The 23,387-nt window shown below is 43.9% G+C and overlaps 1 protein-coding gene across 19 annotated transcripts in view; it reads left to right on the forward strand.

Annotated features, from left to right (window-relative positions):
* Positions 1-573: 573 nt before the first annotated feature.
* TCF7L2 (transcription factor 7 like 2) overlaps positions 574-23,387 on the forward strand; it is a 178,336-nt gene continuing 155,522 nt past the window's right edge. For 10 of the 19 annotated variants that reach the window (XM_065843171.2, XM_065843174.2, XM_065843173.2 and 7 more), the window contains exons 1-3: positions 576-1,414; positions 1,750-1,816; positions 2,005-2,129. In XM_065843171.2, coding sequence (XP_065699243.1) covers positions 1,226-1,414; positions 1,750-1,816; positions 2,005-2,129 — 381 coding nt within the window. In that variant the 5' untranslated portion in view covers positions 576-1,225. Of the gene's footprint in view, positions 1,415-1,749; positions 1,817-2,004; positions 2,130-23,387 lie in introns of all 19 variants that reach the window. The other 9 variants (XM_065843181.2, XM_065843182.2, XM_065843183.2 and 6 more) reach the window with 3 other exon arrangements.

The following is a 23,387-nucleotide window of genomic DNA, read 5'->3' on the forward strand; positions in this document are numbered from 1 at the left end:
GCGCAAGTGCCGCTTAAAAAAAGGCTTTTTATTATAGTGTTTATTATGATTGGGAGTTTCTTAGCTCCAACGAGTGGCAAGAAAAATGTTAACGGTTTAAAAAAACAACAAAAAAAAACAACAAAAAAACAACCAACCACCCCGTAGTCACATGTACACAAATAATAAGGGCACACATCCTTCAGAAGAATATGGGCTGCACGGAGATGAGACGGTTATTAATACCCAGTATGTAAAAGTTAGTGCTTTCCAAGGACCGGGGGCAGGGGCACTCGTTTGGGTGCTTTTCCCCTCACTTCCCCCGCCCTGCAGCTCAGGGCTACAGTGCACATTTTTTTATATTTTTTTTTTTTTTTTTTTGCACCCCCCCGCCCCCGTTTTGTGTCCCGCCTCCCCCAGCGGCCCCCCCGCAGCCCGCCCCCCTCCCCTCGCCCTCCCGCTCCCATGCCAAAAAGGATCATTGTTAGTTTCCTACTTCCCCCACCCTCCTCCTCCCCCTCCCGCGCCCCAGACCTGTTTATTTATGCAGACGTCACCGGGGAGCCCCCGCCCCCTCCTGCATCTCATTAAGTGCCTGGTGTGTTTCTCGCTCCCTGTCAATAATCCCGGATCCCAGACTTCTCCGTTCCTCCGGATTTCGATCCCCCTTTTTCTATCTGTCAATCAGCGCCGCCTTTGAACTGAAAAGCTCTCAGTCCAACTTCAACTCACTCAAACCCGAGCGGCACAGGCTCCCAATATCCGCGGCGGCTGCCCCCCCGTTACAGCTGACTTCTTGGGTTTGTTTGTTGCATTATTTTTTTTTTCTCCTGCGTCCCCCCCTCCCCCCCGTTAAATATTTTTTATTATTATTAATTTTTTCGCGAGTGCGTGCGCGGGTGCGAGTGCGTGCGCGCAGTGCACGCCGACCAGCTCCCTGGAAGAAAGAAAGAGAAAATCCCGAAGAAGGAAAGGAAGAAGCCTAAAGTCACTGGTGCAAAGGAGCAAAGAAGAGACATTTCCCTCCCCTCCTCCTCCCTCTTTTCCCCTCCCCAGGAGGAAAGAGAAGGGGAAAAAAAAGAAACTTTCACCTTGGACTCTTCTTTTTTGGTGCAAACTTTCCCCCCCTCCCCTCTTCTTTTTTTCCTTTTTCCCCCCATTCCCCTCCTTTTTTTTTTTTTCTTCTTTTTTTCCCCCCCTTCCCCTTTTTGCAAAATTGCTGCTGGTGGGGTGAGCCAGGAGGAAAATGCCGCAGCTGAACGGCGGTGGAGGGGACGACCTGGGCGCCAACGATGAACTGATCTCTTTCAAAGACGAAGGGGAGCAGGAGGAGAAGATCTCCGAGAACTCCTCGGCGGAGAGGGATTTAGCTGATGTCAAGTCGTCTCTCGTCAATGAATCAGAAACGAATCAAAACAGCTCCTCAGACTCGGAGGTACGGGGGAAGCCCCCCGCGGGGCCATTTCGGGGCGGCGGGCGGGCGGGGGCCGCGCTGCCTGCCCGGGGCCGCGGCCGGGGCCGGGGGCGCCGCGCCGGGTCCCGCTCCCGCCGGCGCCCAACTTTCCTCCGCGGCACCAACTTGTAACGATGCCTTCTGTTTTGTTCTGTTTGTTTCTCCTTCCAACCCTTCTCCCCGCACCTTTCCCCTTCTTCTTCGCCTTTTATTCCTCCTCTCCTCCCTTCCATTCCCCCCCCCCCAAAAAAAAAAACCCAAACACCCCACCACCCCCATCCCCAACTGCCCCACGCCGACCCCCGGCTCGCTCCCAGGCGGAGCGGCGGCCCCCGCCTCGGTCCGAAACTTTCAGAGATAAATCCCGGGAAAGTTTAGAGGAAGGTGAGTACGGCAGGCCCGGCCGGCACCGCCGCCCGCCCCGCACCGCCCGCCGCCCCTCCGCCGGGCGCCCGGCTCCTCTTTTTGGGACACTTTCTAAAAAAAGTTTTCCTTCCCCCCCCCTCTTTCCTCCCTTCTCTCCCCTCTGTTGCCCCGTTCCTTTCCCGCTCGTGTCTCCCCCGCCATGTTAGCTGCGAAGAGGCAAGATGGAGGGTTGTTTAAGGGCCCACCATACCCGGGTTATCCCTTTATAATGATCCCCGACCTCAGCAGCCCGTATCTGCCCAATGGATCGCTCTCTCCGACGGCGAGAACGGTAAGTGCCTTTTCTTTTTCTCCCCCTCCTTTCCTCCTCCCCCCTTCCCCCAGCTCCCGCCGCCGCGCTCCCCGTTGCCCCCGCTCGCCCGGCCCGGCGCCCCCTCCCCCGTGCCGCAAACTTTCCAAACTCCGCGGGCCGCGGCGGGAGGGGGTTTGTTTACACTTCGCCATATTTTTTTTTCTTTTCTTTTTCTTTTCTTTTTGCTTTCTTTTTTTTTTCTTTTCTTTTTACTTTCAGTTTTGTGGGCAGTTTTCTGAAGCCCCTTTAACCTCCCCTGCGAGGGAGCGCTGAGAAAAAAAAAAAACCCAAACAAAATCCAAACACTGCCTAATCCAGGCTCAAAACAAAACTGACAATAAATATAAGCAATCGGAGTTTCCTTTTTTTTTTTCTTTTCTTTTCCTCGTTTTCTCCTCCTGTTCTCCTTAGTCCCTCCCCTCTCCCCTTCGTTGGGAAAGGGGGTTATTTTCTCCCAGCCGAATCTGGGATCCGCTCCCTCCAAACTCCTCGTTTTCCATGGTGATCCGTCGCCTCCTGCCCTCCGTGGCGGCTGGGCCGGCTCCCCCCTCCCCTTTCCTTTCCTTCCCTTTCCCCTTAACCCTCTCCTACCCTCACCCCCCCCCGCCTGCGGGAGCGGCGAATTTCATTGTGCCCCGCACGGGGCACCGTCCCCTCCCGGCCGTGGGCGCCGCGAGTTGTGTCCGGCCTCAGCGCGGCGGCCCCGCGGCGGGTCCCGCGTTCGCGGCCCGGGCCCGGCTGGAGCTCTGTGCCGCTGCCCGGGCCCGGCGGGGCCTGGAGCTCGGTACTCGCGGTACCGCTGCCCGGGGGCGGCGGGGGCCCCTGCTCACCTGGGCTGTGCCGCGGGAAGCAGCCCCGAAGCGGCTGTGTCTTCGTGTGTGCCTTGCGGTGCTGGGGGTGGGGAAGGAAAAACCTTGCGGGTTAGAGCAAAGCAGAGGGCTGAGTCCGGAAACAGAAATCGCCTGGCTTAGCTCTAACAACAACAACAACAACAAAAATAATCAAACAAGTCGAGCAAAATTCCTCCTGGAAGTATGCTGGCAGAAAAACAATTTGCTGAAAGCGTCCGGTTTTTTGTTGTTGCTTTTGTGTTTTGTTTTCCTTTTTATTTTAACCCCGGGTTCAGTGGCAGGGGTGTGCTTGTCTGCACGCCTCTGGGTGGAGGTAAAGCAAGTTTTAGCCCAGATCCCAGGAAACTTTGGGGTCTGCTGGTGGTTTTGTAGTCCCAGCTGTTTTTCTGCTTGTAGTGTCATGCACGGTGTGCTCTGCTCTGACATCAGTTTTCTCGAATGTCACGTTTTCTTTCTTTTTAGAGAGTTTTAAAATTTTTTTAGTTAAAATGGCTAAATCCACTGAGACTACAAAATACTGTGTATTCCTACCGGTGGGTTTAGCGTTGCCGTTTTGTTTCTTCTGAGTGTTTCTAAATCTGAAGCGTCCCCACATCACCATGTGTGTTTATGCACTTTTTTTTTCCTTGTGGTAATACGAGATAGCGATTTACAATAATAGACCTCCTGTTTGGTAGATGTTGAAGCCGTACTAATGACTGAGGGCTTGGACAACTTCAGTGTATCGGATCTACAAGTGTTTTAGAGCATTAAAATATTAAACATCGGGTCAGTCTTGTTTTCACTTAGTAAAACGTCAGTAGACACAGATTAGTAAATGCAGAGTGACAGGGAGGTAGTAAGGAAGGTTTTCTGGCTTTGCATGTAGTTGGGGCTGTGGAAGGGTTTCATTTTGGTAGCTTGTAAGGCTCTTCTTGCAAGGAGGTGATTTCTGGGACAGCAGCATAGGGGCAACTGCAGTTTGCAATTGTAATGATTGGGAGGGGAATTCAGGGGCTGAATGCATTATATTTTTCCTTTTGAATACGGTCACCCACATGTATATGGATGATGGTGATGAATTCCAAATTCTACAAGCACCAGGATCCAGATGGCAAACAATCTTTGTTACAAATCACTTTGTTACAAATTATGAGCCTTTGTATTTTTTTTCTCCTCCTCTTTTTTACCTTAAATGCATTCCACTGTTCCAAGTGCAGGCTGGTAGGAAGCACACCTCCGCTCTTGGATTCTCTAAGCATTTATTCTTACAGCAGCTACACTTATTTGTTTTCTCCTCATTACCTTGATTACATATCCTTTTTCCCTTAGCATATGAAGATAGGATCCTTCAGCAGTTAGCTTCCCTGGAAGTATTCTTCCTTCCCTTGCTCCCCCACACTTAAAAAAGGCCTCCATAGGAATGTTTGGTTTGTGTGAATTAAAAGTACTGTATGAAAGATTACAGGTTGTTTTATTGTTGATATAGCAGGTGGCCTGCTTGTGTTATCAGATGGATTCTGAAAGGATATTTCCACACTCAATAGGCAATTTTCTTATTTCCACATCCAGGCTCCAGCATCCTTCTCCTATCTTCTTAACCTTATTCTTTCACATTCCGTATGCTTGTTTGTTTGCCTGACACTTAATTATAGCCAAGAAAAATTAAAGTTGTTTATTTAGGCCTGAGAGCAGAATATTATAAAGATTCAGCGGGATAGCTGTTGTCTGTCTCACAGTTTTTAGGTGGATTCTAGTGCTCTGCTGTACCAGCTTTCAATGCCAGACGAACTAGATCTTTATTATTATATTTTTTAAATACAGATTGAAAAGGTACAGATGATACTGCATAATTATGAATCTTATTTTTATTTATGTCATTTTTCCTGAAGCCATATTTGTTGAGTTTTAGAGCTTGCAAGGTAAAGAGGTGATGCAAATAAGTAGTAAAATCGTTTTTCCTTTCCTTTTGCTGTTGCAGAATCTTGAAGGTCTGTGGGTGTGTTTTTTTTTTTTTTTTTGTTGTGTGTGTTTGGTTTTTTCTTTTTGTTTTATTTGGGGGTGTAGCGGGATTCTTGTGTTTTGTAAATGTACCTGTAATTGTCTGTTCAAGAGCAAACTCGTGGGCAGCTTCACTGCTACAGGAATGTGAAGAATTATGAAGTATCATAAAATCTGCTTATGATGAATAATACATTATCTCAAGAACAATGCTTTAAATACTGCAAACTCTTTATAAAGCTTGATAGGAGTAATTTTATTTTTAAAAGTCAAAGATTTTTTTTTCCATGTTAATGTTGCTTTTGGTAATATACTGCAGATTGCTTTTGAGAATAGATGTGTTTTTTAAGTTAGAGGTCTAGTCAAGTAGTGATGAAGTAATGCGTCTGAGGGTGCCAGTGCCATACCTGTGCTTGCAGAGGGACGGGGGGAGCTGCTTGTTAGGGAGAATGTTTTAGGAGAGTGTTTTCCTTTCGGAGTTGGAACATAAAGAAGGGGTGTATTTAATTTTTACCCTGAATTTAGAGCTTGGTTAATGTGTTCGGTTGGATGTGTTATGATTTGAGAAAACCCTGCTGGCAGATATTTTTATTAAGTGTTATTGCATCTTCTTTTTCCCTGAATTGTTGCTTGCTGAGTGAGGCTGTAGGAGTGAGCTTGCATTTGGTCCCGAAGTTTTGGGAGCTGGAAATAGCTGCGGTGGAGAGGAGCCACCTTGCCTGGGTTTTACGTTCAGGAAGAAACTTTTTTCTTTAATTGACTTGAAAAATGGGTGTTTTCCTTTATCTACTGAGTCAAACAACATAATCCTTCCTAATACAAAAGCTGTAGACCCTGGGGTGTGAAGGGTTAATGGTGGTCCTTTTTTTTTCTTCCCTTCAATTGTTTTGACAACACTTTTCAAAGTGTGACATTCCAAGCCCTTGCAATACAATGTAATATTACTGTAATTACACAGGTCATTACATTTTAAATAGAGAACAATAAAATGCTTATCGCACTGAAAAAGAACAGGTGTTCTTGCCCTTCTTTCGGTATTTATGCTAATTGTTTCTCATCTCCTTTGGAAATATTTATTGCTGGTGTGTTAAGGTTTCAGTCTCGATGTGACAATATTAATTCTTTACTAATCTTTATGGTTGAGGTTTAATGTCTGCAGTATGGATTACAGTATTAACATCCACCAATAGTTTAATAATGTAGATACAACTTGGTATGTCAGCACTTTGATACTTTATGATACATAGCTATTCAATGGAGAGTGAATTATTTGCCTTTTTTTAATTGAATGGACATGCTTTTAATAAGGTTTCTGGACTTGTGTAAAAAACCAAGCTTTTAAGTAAGAACTGATGATTCTGTGGTGTAAGTCAAATAGAACCTCCATAAAGAAACTTTCCTCATGCTTAATTAGGTAGATTGCTGAATCACTCTGCTATATCATTAGCATAGCTGGTATACAATGGCAAACAGACCGTGTTTGTTAACTTATTTTCAGTAAAGCAGCTGATTTATTTTTAACTCTTTTTTTTTTTTTTCCTGATAAGATTTCATTCTGGAGCAATCGCTGCATTGCTTGGTCAATCAGCTTCTCTTTAGGGGGCTATGAAAATGAGAGAAAAGTTTCATGTTTCTGGGACTTTGCAAAACAATATAATACAGTACTGTTACTTGAGTGTACAGGATAATTGCGGGACTGCACTTCATTAAAAATAATATTTGCTTTGGAAATCGAACAATTTTAATAGGTGCAGCAGTGGCTGATCTGTACTAAAAGAAAATACATTAGATGCCTTTCCAGGTTTATTTGAATGCATTCATACATGGATTCTTCGGTTTTTTTTGTTCAAGCAAATATGTACTCATTTGTCAGCTGAAGATGGAGGGGGGAAGGAGTATGCTGCAGCTTTCACTGGAGCTTGTAAACCACAATGTAGGTAAAAATATTATAAATTTGTCCGACTGGGCCCCAAAATCAGATAAAAAAAATGTGGTGTAGAGAAAAAGGACAGCTGCAGATTTTTTGTGTGGACGTGTGTTTCTGTACCATGACTAAAAACTCTGAGGACCTTTTCCCAGCTGTCTGGGAGTTATGTGGAAGTTGGATTATTGGCAGTTAAGCATGAGACAACCTGGATTTAGCAAATGCTCTCCTACACAGGAAGCAGATGACATTATCCTGGGGGAAGGGAGGAGATCCTGCTCCAGGCACAGCCCGGGGGGGACGCCTGCGCCCCCCAGCAGCCAAAAATGAGGGCTGGCCATAGGCACATGGAAATATCAAAGCGGTCAGGTTGTCGGTTTGGGCTTTTTTCCCCGGGTTTTTGGGTGATACCAGACACTCTGCTCCTACACTGGGGCTGTTGAGAGTTTTGCTTTGCGAGGGGTGTGTGTGTGTGTGTGTGTGTGTGTGTGTGTGTGTGTGTTGTGAGGTTTGGGAAGTTTAAAGCTCTATTCCCCCGGGCGTCTCCTCAGTACCCCGTCCTGGCAAATATGTAAGTAAGCCTTAAAACTTTGACTTCTAATTGGGCACATTTGTGAAGGAAATGGTTAATTTTACAACCAAAGGCAAACTTGCACCTCGACAGGTCTGCTGAAAGAAATGTGCCACAGTCGTTTGCTGGCAAGCACTGCAGGGTCATAAATCCGCGGGGTTTATTTACAGCCTATAACACTTATGAATGTTAAGATATTTGACGCCACGCTGGCCTTATAATATCCAAGGTCCACAGACACTGGCAGTGGGTCAAATTTCTTTCACTAATTATAAGCAATGAGAGATGAAGTGTGTTGCTGGGGGTGGGGGGGAGATATGGAAATCCTCTCTCTCCCCACCCGAAAGCGAAGAATATTTCTGCTCCTCCTCCCAACTGCTGGTTCATGTTTGTGCCTTTTCTTTTTTTTAATGTAGGCTCTGAAGTTTATAATTAACGCTTGCAGTGCTGTAAAGGCTGAGCTGTGTGTGACGCAGCCAGGCTGAAGAAGTTTAGCACAGCCAGTGTCCTTTACAGAGGTCTCAGCAGCATTGGGCAGTAGTTCTAGATAGCGACACAAGCAAACATTTAAAGACAGATGACACCTGGAAACGTCTTTTAATTTTCTCACGGACCACTGAGCCAGGGGAGAAGAAAAAAAATGCATCGGGTTTTACGCGAAAGGTGTATGCTTGGCAGTGCATCTATTAGACAGTTTTGTGTGTATGAAACAGGGCCTCTTAAAAAGCAGCAAAAGCTTGTGTTAAGGGAAAATACGTGGTGAATGAATTAAGGTGTTGAGGTGGTTTTTAGGGGAGAAGCCCTGTGTCCTGCTGGAAGGGACGGTCTGGGATGGATGTGTAGGTCAGCGCAGGGGGGCAAGGGGAGATGTGCTGAGGCTGGTGTTTTGGGGGAGGAACATTGAGAGGGGGCTGCTGGAGAGTAATTGGAGGACAAAGGAGGGATGTTGGAGCACAAGGGGAAATTGTAGAAACTTGGGGGGAGGAAAGGCCTGTATTTGAATGGATGGTTGGAGGGGAAGCTTGGGATCTGGGGATTGACTCTTAAGTGTCAAGGTAGTCTGGGGCCCCAGGAGAAACACTGCTTCACTCAGCAAAGCTCGTTATTCTCAGCTCACTCCCCATTAAACATGCTTTCCTAGAGTGGACAGTCAGATTTGAAGTGCTGCTGTCTTGTCTACGCTGGGGTGTGTGTGTTTGTTTTAACAAGATACTGTGATTACTCAAATATGCCTCGGTATTACTTTTAACTTTAATTTCTCTAGCAGTAGATTTCGGGTTCCCTGTAGGTGACTGTTGTGCTTGGAGACTAATTTAAGAAAAAGGCAGGGTTATGTGTGTGGTGGAAAGCTACGCTCTTTCGCCCATATGTTTTTCTTCTACGAGCCATGTAAAACCTGACTTAAGAAAAAAGAGGGGGCTGTCGATTTGGCCATTCCACAAATAGCTGTACAGTTTCGTTGAAGGTTTTATGCATTTCCCTAATCAATGGAGCGCTGTGACTTATTAGCCCCCGGGGACAGATCGGAATCCCCCAGCACCGCGTTGCGAAGCTGGTGTGGTATTGTACCTTTTTAACAGGTTATCAACAAGGATGTTCCCCGGGTTCCCAAGACGCTTCCCGCCCCCCTCCCGCCAGCATCTCCCCCCTCCGATTCTTTCCGGCAAAATCTGTTCAGCCTCGCGCCTTTGTTTTAGGTCGGCTAAACCCTCGACCCTTATTCTTTGTGGGGTCATGCTCAGGCAACCGGGCAGTGCTGAATGAGTTAAGTCGCTGGCTGAAGTTTGGCTTCATGCAACTAAATTTGAGGCCTGGTAGGCATTAGCAGGGCACAGCACATTTACAGAGCTTAATTAGTACGCGCTGTAATTGTTCATGGTCTGCCAGAAGGAGTAATGTTCAGGAAAAGTGGAGTCGTTCTTCTGCAGTCTTCAGTTTTAAAACGATAAATCACTTGCATATTTGTGCAGTGATTCAAATGGAGCTGAGACCTCTCCATCTCAACATGTGGTAAATTGTAAAGTCAATGAATTGCAGATGTAGGGTACAGCAGATTCTCTAAGAAAATGCAGGATGAATGGGGAAGGGTGATGCTATAAATACGTACTGAGGAGATAACTGGGTTTCTGCTTGCTGTGCCAATTATGATGTACTGAAGATATTAGCAATTTTGTTTTAATGCATTTATTTTAATTTCTTTAAACTAAATATAGGGGTACCACATTACTTCACTTGGTGAGGTTTTTATTAATGCTTCAGAACAATGGGTTTCATATGGAAATGCGTGTGATAGCTGTATTAATACAAATTAATTCATTGTGAATAATGTTGTAGCTGTTACTAGAGGAGTTTATAATGATGGGACACTTCAGAGTGTGGCTGTAGCAACTTACAAGAGATGTTGTGGTAGAGGATGCCTTTATATTGTAGTTGGGGGAAATGCTGGGATTATTATATATCTCACCATGGCATTTGGTATCTGCCCGTAGTTCCTTCTAACTTCACAGAGACGTTTTGGGTGCGTTAATCCGACAACCTAGAGCCTATTTTAAAAAAGCAAAACACAAGCAAAACTATGCTGTACAGACTGACATCGTAAATGCCGTGTATTGTTTTATTTGAATGCTGAGAATGTGTGTCACTCTTACTGCTGTGAAATCTTGTCTTCCTTGGGCTTGGTCCAAGATCCATTGAAGTCAGTGGAAAAAAGGCTTCTATTAATAACGAGGGGCTTTGGATCAGGCCCTGTGTGTCTTCAGCCAATGGCCAACTTCTTCAAAAGTGGATAAAGGTATTGAAAAAGCCAAACCCGACTAAATGTCAAATTGATATATTGTTGCTTCCGTGTCGTCCTTTGGTCTTGGAAAAAAAAAATTAGTTATGTTTCCAATGGTACTTTCTTAAATGAGCTCCTGCTTCTGCAGTATCTGGCTTCCCCATCTTGTCAGGATCAGGATTTAGTCCGAGGCCATGTTGCATGTCAATACTGCTTTTCTGATACGAGTAGGTGGATTCGTATGGAAGTTGTAAAAGTTAATGATTGTTCTCTGACTCATATGCTGCTGGTTTCAGCAAAGGAGAAATGATGACAGGAAAATGATAGAAATTATAGGAGACAAGTAGGCTTTGGTGAGCAGAGAGTGGATTTGCGTTGTTTGAAATGCTTTTGCTGCTTGCTGAAGGAAGTGGAGAAGATGGGAGGGCAGCTTCTTTCTGTAGTGGGATGTTTTGGGTACCCAGCTCCTGCAGGTATTTGGCCAGGAGGCGAGGCCGAATTCAGGAGGGACTCTCTGTGATGTTAAAGGTCCTGTGACCATTTTGTTAGTCCTACTGATACAGTTAGTCCTGCCTAACTGTTTTCCCCTCTTGGCAGAACAAGTTTCAATGCCCTGGGCTCCATGGGAAGTACGATAGCACGCCTCATGGCTACCAAGCATGAACATATATAATTGTGCTCGACCAGTATCTATCTCACAGCTTTGTGGGGCTCTCTAGAGATTTGTGATGTGAAAGGTGCTACATGCAACAAAATCAGTCCCTGCTTTTTAATTCACTAGTGATGGTGATGCAGCTGAGACACCAAAAAATTCCAAAAGGAGGATGTGGGAAGTAATAGTTAGAAAGTGCCAGACTGAAAATACTCTAAAGGGACTTTCTGGTGAATATGAGAGATTCTTAGATGTTGATACAATAGAAGCGAATCATCCTATTTTAAGAACGGGAAAGATGGAGGAAAAAAAAAAGTGGGGGGGCTATACTTCTGAGCACATCCAAACTCCCACTGGACTCAGTCACTCCTTAAATAATGATCTGGAAAAGTCTGAGGCTATAGGCTTTTCTATACTGGAGACAAGCCACTACATTGATTTCTGTTTTTAACTGATGCAAATATTTGATAATGGTTCTGTTGGAACTGCTTTAAACCTTAGCCTGAATAATTTTAACTTGGTTAAACCAGTGAACTGGTTTGGGAGCACACACAGTAAGAGGTTTGCATTGGTTTAATTAGATTTAAGAGATTTATAAAACCAGGGCCACTGCTTTGACATAGACAAGGGCTGGAAGACAGCATATAGATGCTGCATTGATCTACACCCAGGCTGAAGAGACTGCTATTGAAATTACGCTATTATAAATGTTTGCCAATATTAAAGAATCCAGGGGAAGGTATGACCTTGAATGAACACATCAGAAGAATAAGATGGCAATCAGTGCTTTTACCTTTGTTTTCTCTGGGACATTGGCAAGGAGTTTTTTTTTTTTCCCCTTTGAAAGGGGTTACAGATTATAATTGTCTGTCTGGAGCTGAAGTTTTTGAGATTTTTATTATTATTAACCAAATGTCTCAGTTTACTTCCGATTCCTGTTACCTTTCCCCTGTGGGCCTTTTCTTAGTTCTTAAAATGCACCATAAAATGTGGCTTAAAAAAAAAGAAAAAATAAAAGAATAAGGGTACTTTACAGGAGCCAGTCACAAACATAACTACTGTATTGGTCACAAAACCGCTGTGTAAAGGATATCCACAGAGCTTATTTTATCTGGATAGCAGCTAAATATCCTTACAATCCCTGGGGTTATTAAAGGCCAGATGCCTGGTATACATAGTTAGTCTATTTTCCATTGAAATCTGTTGCTCAACTACGGTACTTTAAAGTGCTTTGTTTTTAATTTCTTAAATATGAAATTCAGTTTCATAAATATGGATTGAAAAAGTGAAAACTAGAGCGTGGGTGTAGCTGGATGGTTGTAAATGGGAACTGGCGCTGCTGGTGTGCCCGGACACGAGTATTGGACTGGTTACGTGGGCACATCTGTGTATGTGCATGTGATGTATATTATTTGTGAACGTATACTCGGTTATCAGGTGTCTATTCAATTTTAATTGACAATATGAGATTCCTGTGGTTACTCTGTGCACAGATTGCCTTGGGGCTCTACAGGGTTTGTGGGAAGAAAAGCCTTGACAAGTTTCCATTAAGCCCTGAATCAGGCAATTGGAAAAGAGGAGAATGAAAGGAGCTGAAAAGAGGGACAACTTGTTAGTGTTGCATTCTGCGCTTGCAACGAGAAACCTCTTTTAGACAAGAGTGGTTCTCAGGCCAAGAATTTCAAACTCGCGGAGAAACCTGTCCAGAGCACAAAAGTTGTTTGAACGGGGTGCAGAATTGTCACAGTAATTAGAGCAATCTCCGTTTACTGAGTGGCAGCTTTTATAAAGGACAGGGGATAAAGGGTTCAAATTCATCTTTCTCTCTCCGATTCACTTCTGATGAACTGCCTCTGTGTATGTATGTGTATATGAAGGAGTGTGTGTGTGTGGCCACATTTTCAGCTACTTATCATTCGATTGCCCTTGTTCTAAAAGAAGGACTTGGGTTTCTTCTTCCTGCCTCGAATGGCATTTTCAGGCATTTCGTTTTTATACTGGTACTCTGATTTGATATATAGAAATAAAAGGATGCTTTGGGGAATACACTTGTGCTCTGCTGGAGGGCAAACCCCAAATATTTCTCAGTTTCTCCTCCTATTTGGTCCCGCATCTTTTGACTTTTAGGAGCAGTCCCATTACTTTCAATAGGATTACTTGTGGAAGCAAGAAGAGTGAACGAATAAGGCTTGGGCCCTTAAAGTTTATCCCCTTGCCACTGCAAGGTCTGTCCAGAGCTACTGAATCTGCTGGAGTTTTGCTGTTGTTCTGATTAGGAGAAGGATCAGGCCTGTGGCTTATGTGAGACTGGGCATTGTGAACGAACCAAATAAAACTGTAAAAATCAGAGTTGTTGCTGTGTGTGATGTAGGAGGGTCTGGAGGCCTTGGTCTGGTCTCCTTTTGCTCAGATGCTGCACAGGGAAAAATGGGACTGAATGAGCGAGCAGTGTGGGTGTTCTTGCCCAACGAAGAAAATGTGACTGCTAAATTTCCCATATGCCTTTACTTTTAAAGAAAATAAAATAATAAGCTCATTTCTATATATTTCTATATATTTCTATATATTTCTATATATTTCTATATATTTCTATATATTTCTATATATTTCTATATATTTCTATATATTTCTATATATTTCTATATATTTCTATATATTTCTATATATTTCTATATATTTCTATATATTTCTATATATTTCTATATATTTCTATATATTTCTATATATTTCTATATATTTCTATATATTTCTATATATTTCTATATATTTCTATATATTTCTATATCAATTTTTTTGTTACCCCCTCCACCCAGTGATTGTCTTGGGTGCAAAATTAGTCATTTTGATGTCCATTTACTTAGCTGTTTAGGCTTTGTGATTGCCTTTTATTTGTTCTCGCTGAAATAATGTGCGGTCTCTGCTTTGTAAAGGTTTGGAGGTAGCGACCTTGGCTATTTTACTTAATCATTTTGTCAGTTGTTATGCTTCTCCCCTTCATTCACCAATCCATGTGAATGCAGAAGGACAGGAGCCCATTAGGCTGATGTCTTGTCTCTCTATGGCTTTGCCTTCAAGACCTGTGGCATGGCTGGTTAGGCCTTGTGTTGGGACCCCACGAGTTTCGTGTGTTGAATTCATGCCCCCTTCTCTCCTGGAGACCTGGGATCACGCAGCTTCTGCACTGGGTTCCTGAGATAGGGAAAAAGGAAGGCATTGCGGAGGATTACAGAAACATTGTTAAAACTAACAAATACTCATAGCCGTGGAAATTGTAGCTCAGAGGTCATGTGCAGTTTTTGTATACAGATTTACTTCTCCAACTCCACCCCTCTCAATTATTTTCCACTCACTTGATGATGATGAAGAATTTGGCTAGATCTTTTGTTTGTTTGTTTTAGTAAAAAGCAGATTTTTAATTTTAATTTTTTTTTTTTCCATGGAGATGGCCCCTAGCAGGAAAAAGCTGTGGAAAAATTGCTTGTTTTGGAGTTAGCTTTGCAAAATGCCTGTTGACATTCAGCAAAGCACGCTTCTGTGTGCGCATCCTCGGAGCACGCGTTCGCCCTCGTTCGCTTGCCTTCTCTGTGAACCTGGTGCGTGAATACACGAGGGTTTTATGAACGTGTACAAGTCAACTTGTAGCTGCGAGGAGAAGTTGGGAGATGATGATTTTCCTGTCAGTAATGCTGAATTGCTTGTGCAGTGTCAGAGCATAGAGCCGTGTCTGTGTGTTGGACAATGTCATGGTCAGGTTGAACAATGTCTCCATTTTTAGAGGATGCTATTTTGTCTCAGCCATTGATGGTTTGCAGACCAGTTGTGATGTCTGCCATCCTGAAAGAGTACCCAGTGTGGTACTAATTGTACCAGGACTAATTGTTGATTAGAATGTACTTGTTCCAAATTATGGACCTCTCTTGAACGTGGCTTTCTCAGTCCTATCCCTTGTGCATTATTTTCTCAGCTGGTAATTAATTTCTCAGTCTGGTAATTTGTCAGTAACTGGCATCTCTTCAGTAATGAGTGCTCTGTAGTAATTCTCCATCACTAAGGAGTAATTGCTGGCCCTATAAAGTCACTGATCTCTTTCATGTGCCAGCCGGATAACCTTTTCTGTTAGACTGTTGTGACCAAGTTATCCTTCGCAACAAAGCCTAACTACATCTACAGTTGATGTCCCAGCTGCAGCTCGATACATGGAGAGAAAGAGCTGGAGAAAGCTAATTTTCAGTCGTGGTCGCAAACAGGGCCTCATGACAACAGCAGAAGGCTTTTATTTGATTTTTACACCTATGTGAAACCTAAGTCAGCCTAGAAAACCAACTGTTGAGTTTAGTTGAGGCACAGCAACCAATGTCGTCTTCTCAGGCCTGCATTTCTGCCTGGCCCTGTCTTGCTTTTCTGCCTCCTACTGGGGTTGTTTCTGAATGTGATGGTAAGTGGTTTGGAGATGCTTTCCTTCCCAGGAGCTGGTGGTGCAGATACGGCACCGATCCTGCACATGTGCTGGGCTCATCTCCATGTCACCCCTCCGAAGAACTGTCCTCAGCCCAGCTGGGTCCATCCATTTGGGCTTTTAGGATTCTGGCCTAATTTTGTCATCCCAAGAGGAAGCTTAGAAAGTTTATTTTGGAAGCGAAATGTTTGGTGAAGTGGGGAGGAGGCTAAGGAGAATACTGAGAAGATGGTGTGAATGAAAAGCAAAAGCTTTAAATTTATACTCCCTGCTATTGCTCTGGTTTGTGGATCTAAGTAGAAAACCAGTGGTTTTTGGAAATCTTGTGAGTTGCCTGTCAGCATCTGCACACGCCTAAATACCTTTTAAATTGGGTTTTGTTTTTCCAGTTCCTTGAATGTGTTAGCTAGTGCCACAAGGAATGAGCTGAATTCTCGCTCCTTCCCCCCTCCTTGCTGTTGGAATTGTTTGTTAAATTCCAATTACGGGACTTGTTAAACACCTGTACAAACCCACAGCCATTGTTAAGGGAATAATTTGAGGACAATGGGGTTAACGCAGGTGTACGTTAAGTGCAGAATTTGGATTGCAAAGTCTCCTTATTACTCTGCGTGCATAAGAAAGAGAAGGAAAGAATTCAGCTTAATTCTCAGATCCCAGACATAATTTGTAGGGCAAGCATTTGGAAGAAGGGTAAGTGGGGAGGGGAAGAAATGTCTGAACATGTTCAGACATGGCACTGAACACCCATGAGATGGAAAGTTAAAAGGAAATAAACACTACACTCCTCTTTCCTCCCTACCTCACCCTCATACCACTTTCATGGAGTCACTTTTCAAGGTATAGCTGCATGAAGCTGGTTGGTAATCATCTTGCACACTGATTGCCTTCAGAGGGATCACAGCTAAACCTGAATGTTTGCATGGAACTGCAAGTATTGGGACACTGTGCTGGTTTATGGTGCCAGCAATCGCCAACCCCAGTTGCACCCAGATACAATCAGTAAGTTGCATTAGGTGTATGTTCACATGGGTATGCTGTTTGGTAGGAGCAAAATGAAGAGAGTGGGGCTGTTTGACTCTCAAGCTGAACGTGTGTGTGGTCTCCGAAGGTGACCTACTGTCTCATGCCACCAGAGTAACCCTCTTAAAATGGTAAAAACATCCGTAAAAGCCAAGAGGATGAAGTCCTAGAGTCTGTAGGATATCTCCTTCTGATATTCTGTTATGTTGATACAGAGAGTTACAGTTTTATGTAACTTAATGAATATCTAGCAATGGGTCATCTTCCTTTGGGGTAATTCCAGTGAAGGCTAAAAGAGGTTCCTGCAGAGTGAAAGCCAAGATCCATGTCCCTGCTGTCACAAGTGGTTATAAATTGAGGTCAGTTTCTCTTGCAGTTTCATCTTTCTTTGGTTTATTTCCTACTCATGGGAGTTTCTCCAGGCAAGGATCAAACTTTCTGCATTATCTGAAGTACTCTGTGCATCTGGGGTACAAAAAACTAATAAGTAGGAATAATTATTAGTGTTTAGATGAACATTCAGATCAGTTTATCCTTTCAGTGATTAGCCTGTTAGAACTAATCTTGACTGCTACAAATAGGTTTGGTATTTGGCATTTCAGTTTATGTAGGAGGGGAGAAAAGGGCTGTTGCGTGTTAAATGGTTCAGAAGTTACTTGCTGTGCTTTTTCAATGAATAATAACTCAGCTGAGTAACATCATGGGAGTCTAAGGCATGGACCTGTTTGATCAAGAGAAAATTGGGTAGATCCCCATCTTGGTCATGCACTAATGTAACTGTGCTCAGAGGAGGACTAGTTATCTTCCAAACACTGTCAGGCAACCTGGCTTATGCTGGAGAAACAATCTTTAATATATGTTCGTTTGAAGTTATGGAAATGAATGTTTCGCACTGATTTGAGGCTATCCAGAAGTTGGCTAAAAATACTCTTTCAGTGAGGTGTCATGGTTTGGTCACTGGAGACAGGTATTTTTCTCTTTAGTGAGTAGTGTGACCTTCTGCCAAAGAGTGTAGTTGCACTAAGATAATGAATAGTGATTTGTCCTAAAACTAAGTAGATTAACCTTCTCAATTGCAAACTGTTGACTTGGTCTTGTTTCTGGCAGGTGACGTAAGTTAGTGGTTATAGTGGTTCTTTGCGGTTGTGTGAATTTCATTTAAACAAATGAAAATTTATGGGTGAAAGACTTAATTTCCTCCCTCTACTTGGATTCTTTTTTTTTTTATGATTCTTTTTCCTTTTTTACCCTGATCCAATGGAACATGAAAGTGGCATTGGTATGATTTTTCCACATGGTGTTTGCCGGTGTAGATTGCGTTAGTTTCTGTTGTTTTGTTACTGCATTGCTAGCATTGTTTGCCTGCCTTAGAAATCTACATTGTTCGGCCTGTTCCATACTAGGTACAGTCACTACAGTATATGTTGTGTTTAGTTTGTTGGGTAGCAGCTATATGGGGTAGATAATCTTGGAGTTCACTGGAGGCCCCTTTTATACAGCTAAATAACTTCATTCTGCTAAGCTAGTGAAAATTGTTTCTTTACCGGGGATGCTTGAACAGGGAAGATGGGCAGTGCCTGGCGTCTTGTTCTCTCTGATTCCAACAAAGACCCAGGTCCAGCATTAGCCAATTCTAACTCATGTTCAAGGCCAAAACCAGGGGAATGGGGCCGTGTGATGAATGATCCTACTGTGCTGAAAAAAGCCAAGAAGTGATGTCCCATTAGATGACGAAGCCACAGGAGCAGTTAACATCTGGTGTCATTTGAATGCTTTTACAGCTTGAAGGAGCCCAGAGCCCCAGACTTCAGATTTCATTTATACTTCTGTGCCTGCAAAACCTGACAAGCAGAGCGCTTCATCCAAGAATTGCAGTAGAAATAGTTGGTTTTAATCAAATGAGCCCATCAATGTAGTCAAAAGTACCTAAATGTTGGAGCAGTTAAAAATGGGAGAGGAATTCCATCTGAACTAAAATGAAACTGGCTTTGTGTAGTGTTTTTGGATGGCTTAACAGCTGCAAATTTATTAAGATATGATTAGCTGCTTTTCAGGATAACTGTTCATTTTTAACATAAAGCTCTTTTTAAAAGCCTCAATAAATGTTTGCAGATGTTATACAAGTAGCACTGCAAAACTGTGCTGTGAGCTTTGAAAATAATTGAATGGATCTGATTACGAACCAGGGGTTTGGTGCAGAAATCTGGTAGATTAATACCTGTTATATATATAAACATAATAATATATTAATATCTCTATAACACTCAACATCTATAATCTATATAACACCAACATCTATATAATAAATTAATACCTATAATATATACATACATATATATGTGTGTGCCTACAGATATTTAATATGTATGTGTGCGCATATATAAATGTTTTTCTGCAACTCTGAGGTTGTGACATTTGAGAATCAAGTGCCGATTATTTACTTGTCATTTGGAGGATCTGTTTTAGGGGAGGGCCTGTCTGTCTGTACACAAGGACAGCCATTAGGTGCTCTGCTCAGCGGTCACCCTTTGTATGAACATGCCATGTGGTTTCCTTTAAGTCACCTGGTATCAGGCCGTTTAAAGACAGGCCTTGTAGCTTTGCTTGGTGATCTAAAGCTGTGGACATGACTCTATGACCAGGTAGTGGTGTTCTCCTGGCTCACTGTTGTGAAGGCCGCTGCTTTTATGGGAGAATAGAGGCATTTCTTAGAGAGGTCTCTTCATGTGGATTTTTCTGAAACCACGATAAGCTGGGCTTTACTCAGAAGACCTGTCAGCTGCAGAGTCACCATCAAGATATGATCCACTGACATCTGGAACTCTACAAGTAGTGGTTGAGCTTCTGAGGCTCATGTTGTGCACAGAGGCAAGCGAACCGTGTGTTGGTGCTGGCTGGTGTGATAACATCTCTGTGATGGCAAGGCCATGTAGAACTGCCAGTGTGATAATTGCATGTGCTCTGTCCCCAAGTGTGCTGTGTCCTTGTGATGGTTCACCATGGTTCGTGGTGCAACGGGTGGTCCTTGTTGGGAAAATCCTGCTTGAGTCTGAGGAATAGCCCTTGACATTATTCCTCGAACAAACAAGAGCCTTGAAGCCAAAATGCTCCTGTCCTGGCTATGTCCTGCTCTGAGGGAAGGCTCACACCCAGAGAAGATCACCCAGCACCGGGCACTGGACTGCTCTGCAGGACAGGGTTGAAGCTCAAGTCACAGCTGTACCCCTTTATAAAAGTTCCTGATGAGAGTTTGGGCCCATGATATTTAAATATGCCTGTGGTAATATAATCAGCTGCCACCCACTACTCAGCTTCTAAGTTGATCCTAAAATAACCTTTGGTAGCATGACACATGTGAAGCTTCCCTCCCCTCCCATTTAATCTCCTGTGTGCAGCCCCAGTGTAATGTTTATATGACAGTCATAAGGAAGGCTCTGTAGGTGTATCCAGACCTTTTATGAGAGCATGACGTGACATCAGTTTCTACATTTATCTCCCTGCTCCTTGACGTTCTTGTCTCTGCTGTGCTTTCAGTTTTGGAATGAAGAAAAGTGGTGTGGAGCTGCCCTGTCTCGTCGACAGGGCGTGAGCTTCCACTTTCCCAACTTGCTGAGTGCTCAGTGTCCTTTGTGAGGACACATGACTTGGACTTTCCATCTTCTCTCTCCGTTCCCCCTACTGATGTTTCACAAGAACAACAAACCACCAGTGGATGTTAAACGCTCCATGCATGGGAGTGTGTGTGTGTATATATATGTGTATATGTATATATATATAGACTGTCTGGTTGCTGAGAAGATTTTATTGGCATAAATTTGAAATATTTACAAGTGGCAAATTCACTGGTGAGATTATGCAGACCAGACTAAATGAGCTCTGAAAGGCATTTATAACACCTTCAGACAACCAGCCTTTTCGTTCATAGCAAAGGGTTTATAGGCATGTGTGTGCATGCATATATATATAGAGAGACATATATATTTAAAATGTAGGTATGTATCTATGCCTTTTTTCTTTCTCTGAAATACAGAAGTAGCATTAATATTTCTGCTGCTGGCTGTCCATAAAACACAGCAATCCTGGAATGATAGGGAAGCTGTTGTGCAACTGCAGTATGGGGATGAGTGTAATTAAATCGGTGTTTGTAAAGTGACATTCCTAGATGGTGGGTGAGGCCCCCCTGAAGCTCCTGAGGGACTGTAGGTAGCGGCAGGGTTTCTCAGGTGCTTTGCCAGGGTTTGATGGTGGTGGTGGAATGCAGCTTCTTGGGCCAACCCTGGTAACGCTTCAGACTCGCAGTGCTCACAGACGACACACAAGAAATATAACTTAAAATCCTTGATTTTAATTTGGCCAGCAGCTTGAGAGGGAAGAGGAGAAGGGGAGGAAGGTGGAAGAGTGGAGCGCAAGAAAATGCCCTTTTGTAGTAGATTTAAACAAAACAACGTCCAAGAAACACTGGAGGTTTGAAAGCTGTTTGGAGGGTTTGTGTGTTAGAAGTAGTCCCAGCTGAGAGACATTGCAGAGCAGAGTTCAAGCAAGGAGGCCAAAGGTCCAGCATAAATATAGTTTGTCAGATTGTTGCTGAAATAAATGAACGTTATTCAGTGGAATAATCATAAACACGTATATGGCATAAATACAGTCATTGAGTGGTGCTACAAAATACTTAATGGCTTGTGGTCATTGTGCCTTTGGACCTGGAAGGAAAAGGGTGTGATCGTGTTCCAATTGTAATCAATGAGCCTTGGTATTGATCTACAGGAGACTTTGTGAATGTGGAGAGTGGGGATGCATGATATGGATTAACGGCTGGGGGAATAAGTCATCGATGAACTATTCTGATTATTTAGCTTTCATGGTAGCATAGCACTTGGTGCTCAGTTGCTTTGTGATTTTTAATGTATTGTCTTAAATCCAAATGAATGTTTAACGAGGCTGCGCCTAGTAATTTTACAAGTAGCCTTAGGAATTCATTCATTATGTAAAAGCATTTTGCACAAGAGCTGAACTGCTAGGAGAGGTGGAGAGAAGGTAGGGCAGCCTGTCGAAGAGGACACCTCGCTTGGCAGAGGGAGAAGGATGACGTTCCTTGTCTGTAATCCGACTTGCTTTTTAATGTCTTTTTATTGGCTAATCAATGTACAATAGGAATCCATTCCCTGGTCAACTTAAGCACCACTTAATTGAGAAATAAATGATAAACCCATTATGCTTTGCTAGTAGAGAACATTTCAGGGTGATTATGGATGCTCTGCTAAATTTTTTGGCATCCCTTGAGTGAGACTAATCGTCTTCCCTCAGGGCAGCTCCACAAGCTTGGGTCACATCCTGGCCTTGATGAAACCAATGGCAGTTTTCCTATGGATTTTTTTTTTTAAATAATTATTCTAAGGAGGGCCATTGTAGACTAGTCTTTGTCTCTGGTGTTCTGCTTTCCCCTCAAAGCGAGGACCTACTTTGACTGCTGTGCCTGTTTGGTGAGCTTTTGGCCAAGGCTCTTTGCACAGTGATACGGATGCTCTCCATATCTCCGAATCGAGTCCCTCTGTGCTGGAAGGCTGCTTTATTGGGGGCTCTGCCAGGGGATGGCTGTACCAGCAAAACCTCAATGCCGTGATGGTTCTTGAGCTGGTCCGGTGCCCTCTGCTCCTCCCAAGCAGGCTGACCTGAGCTCAGCCGCCACAGGAGAGCGGTTCCAGCGCAGCCATCCACGCAGCTCTGGGACAGGGCCCTGACTGCTCGGAAAAGCTGGATTTTTTTCAGATCCAGCCTTTTGCCAGGGTGGTGTGTGCCCTTCAGCAGCCAGCGGAGTTAGCAGTCACAGTGGGTATCGTGAGCCCGTTAATGAGGAGCTGGACGAGGGAGCGCTGCGTTAGGCAGGAGCAGGGCAAGCTTTGTTTAATCGGCTTCTCAAGCCCAGTCTCTGGCTACGACAACTGATTTGCAACAGAAGCCGTCAGGGCAAGCTAGGAGACAAAAGCCTGAGGATGTATTATTCTGCTTGGCTTTGAGGCTTTGCGCTGGCTGCTAGTGATAGCCGAGACTTATTAAATTAAAGAAAAAAAAACACAACATGCACTTATTAGGTGCTCTGCTCAGTTCCTGCTCATGGCATAGAGTTTGGGCTGTGCTGATCCCAGTGCTGCGTCCGAGGCTCTGTCAGCACCCATCTCCCTTTATGTCAGGATGTCAACCCGACACCTGTGCTCCATGCCTGGAGCTGAGCCTGCTTGGTGATGGAGCAGGAAGTCTCCTCTTTTGAGGGATCATGACCTGGGAAAGGTCTCCTTGTTTTGGAAGAAAGAATAGATCTAAAGCATTTGAGAAACTTTCCACTTGTCTTCATAATTTCTTGGATGCTGGTGATTTTTCCTGGTACTATTTGAGCTTTGCCTGTGTGGGGCTTGTGATCTTCATTTGCTTTTGCAGCTATGTTGACAATTAGTGGATTGCATTGCTCTTATTTCTGCCCTGCTGAGCCCATGCTAGGAGAACAGGCGATTTATAAATAAATATTTATTATTTTGAGTGATGACTGAGGGAGAGGGTATTTCCTGGCTGTGAATGACTGGCTGGGAGAGTAGGAATCCTCCAGCTCTGGGGTGCCAGGCAATGCCCAAACCTAGAAGTCATTATTACATTTTTTCTGCTGTCACCCCTGCCCTTCTCTCCCGTGCAAACCTGTGCCTTGTTCCCATGCCAGCTTGACAAAAATAAACATGCTGTTAAAATTGCTTCCCACCCCCAGCCCTCGCCATGCAATTAAGCAGCTGGTTTGCACAAGGACACGAGTAGGTTCGTGGCCTTGTTGCAGATAAGGGTGACGAGGGTCTGGCCTGGAGACATTGCCCCATACCCACAGCTGTCAGTGGGACAGGAGTAACGGTTGCAAAATTGGGTCCCAGCTCTTGCCACAGCCTTGTCTGCTGCCACCTCTTCCCTGCACAGCCCGCCTGGGTCAGGCGCTGCGAGCATGCTGGAGACGCTATGTTCTCTTTCTG

This window comes from Patagioenas fasciata, chromosome 8 (genome assembly GCF_037038585.1).
Source record: "Patagioenas fasciata isolate bPatFas1 chromosome 8, bPatFas1.hap1, whole genome shotgun sequence".
Lineage (NCBI taxonomy): Eukaryota > Metazoa > Chordata > Aves > Columbiformes > Columbidae > Patagioenas > Patagioenas fasciata.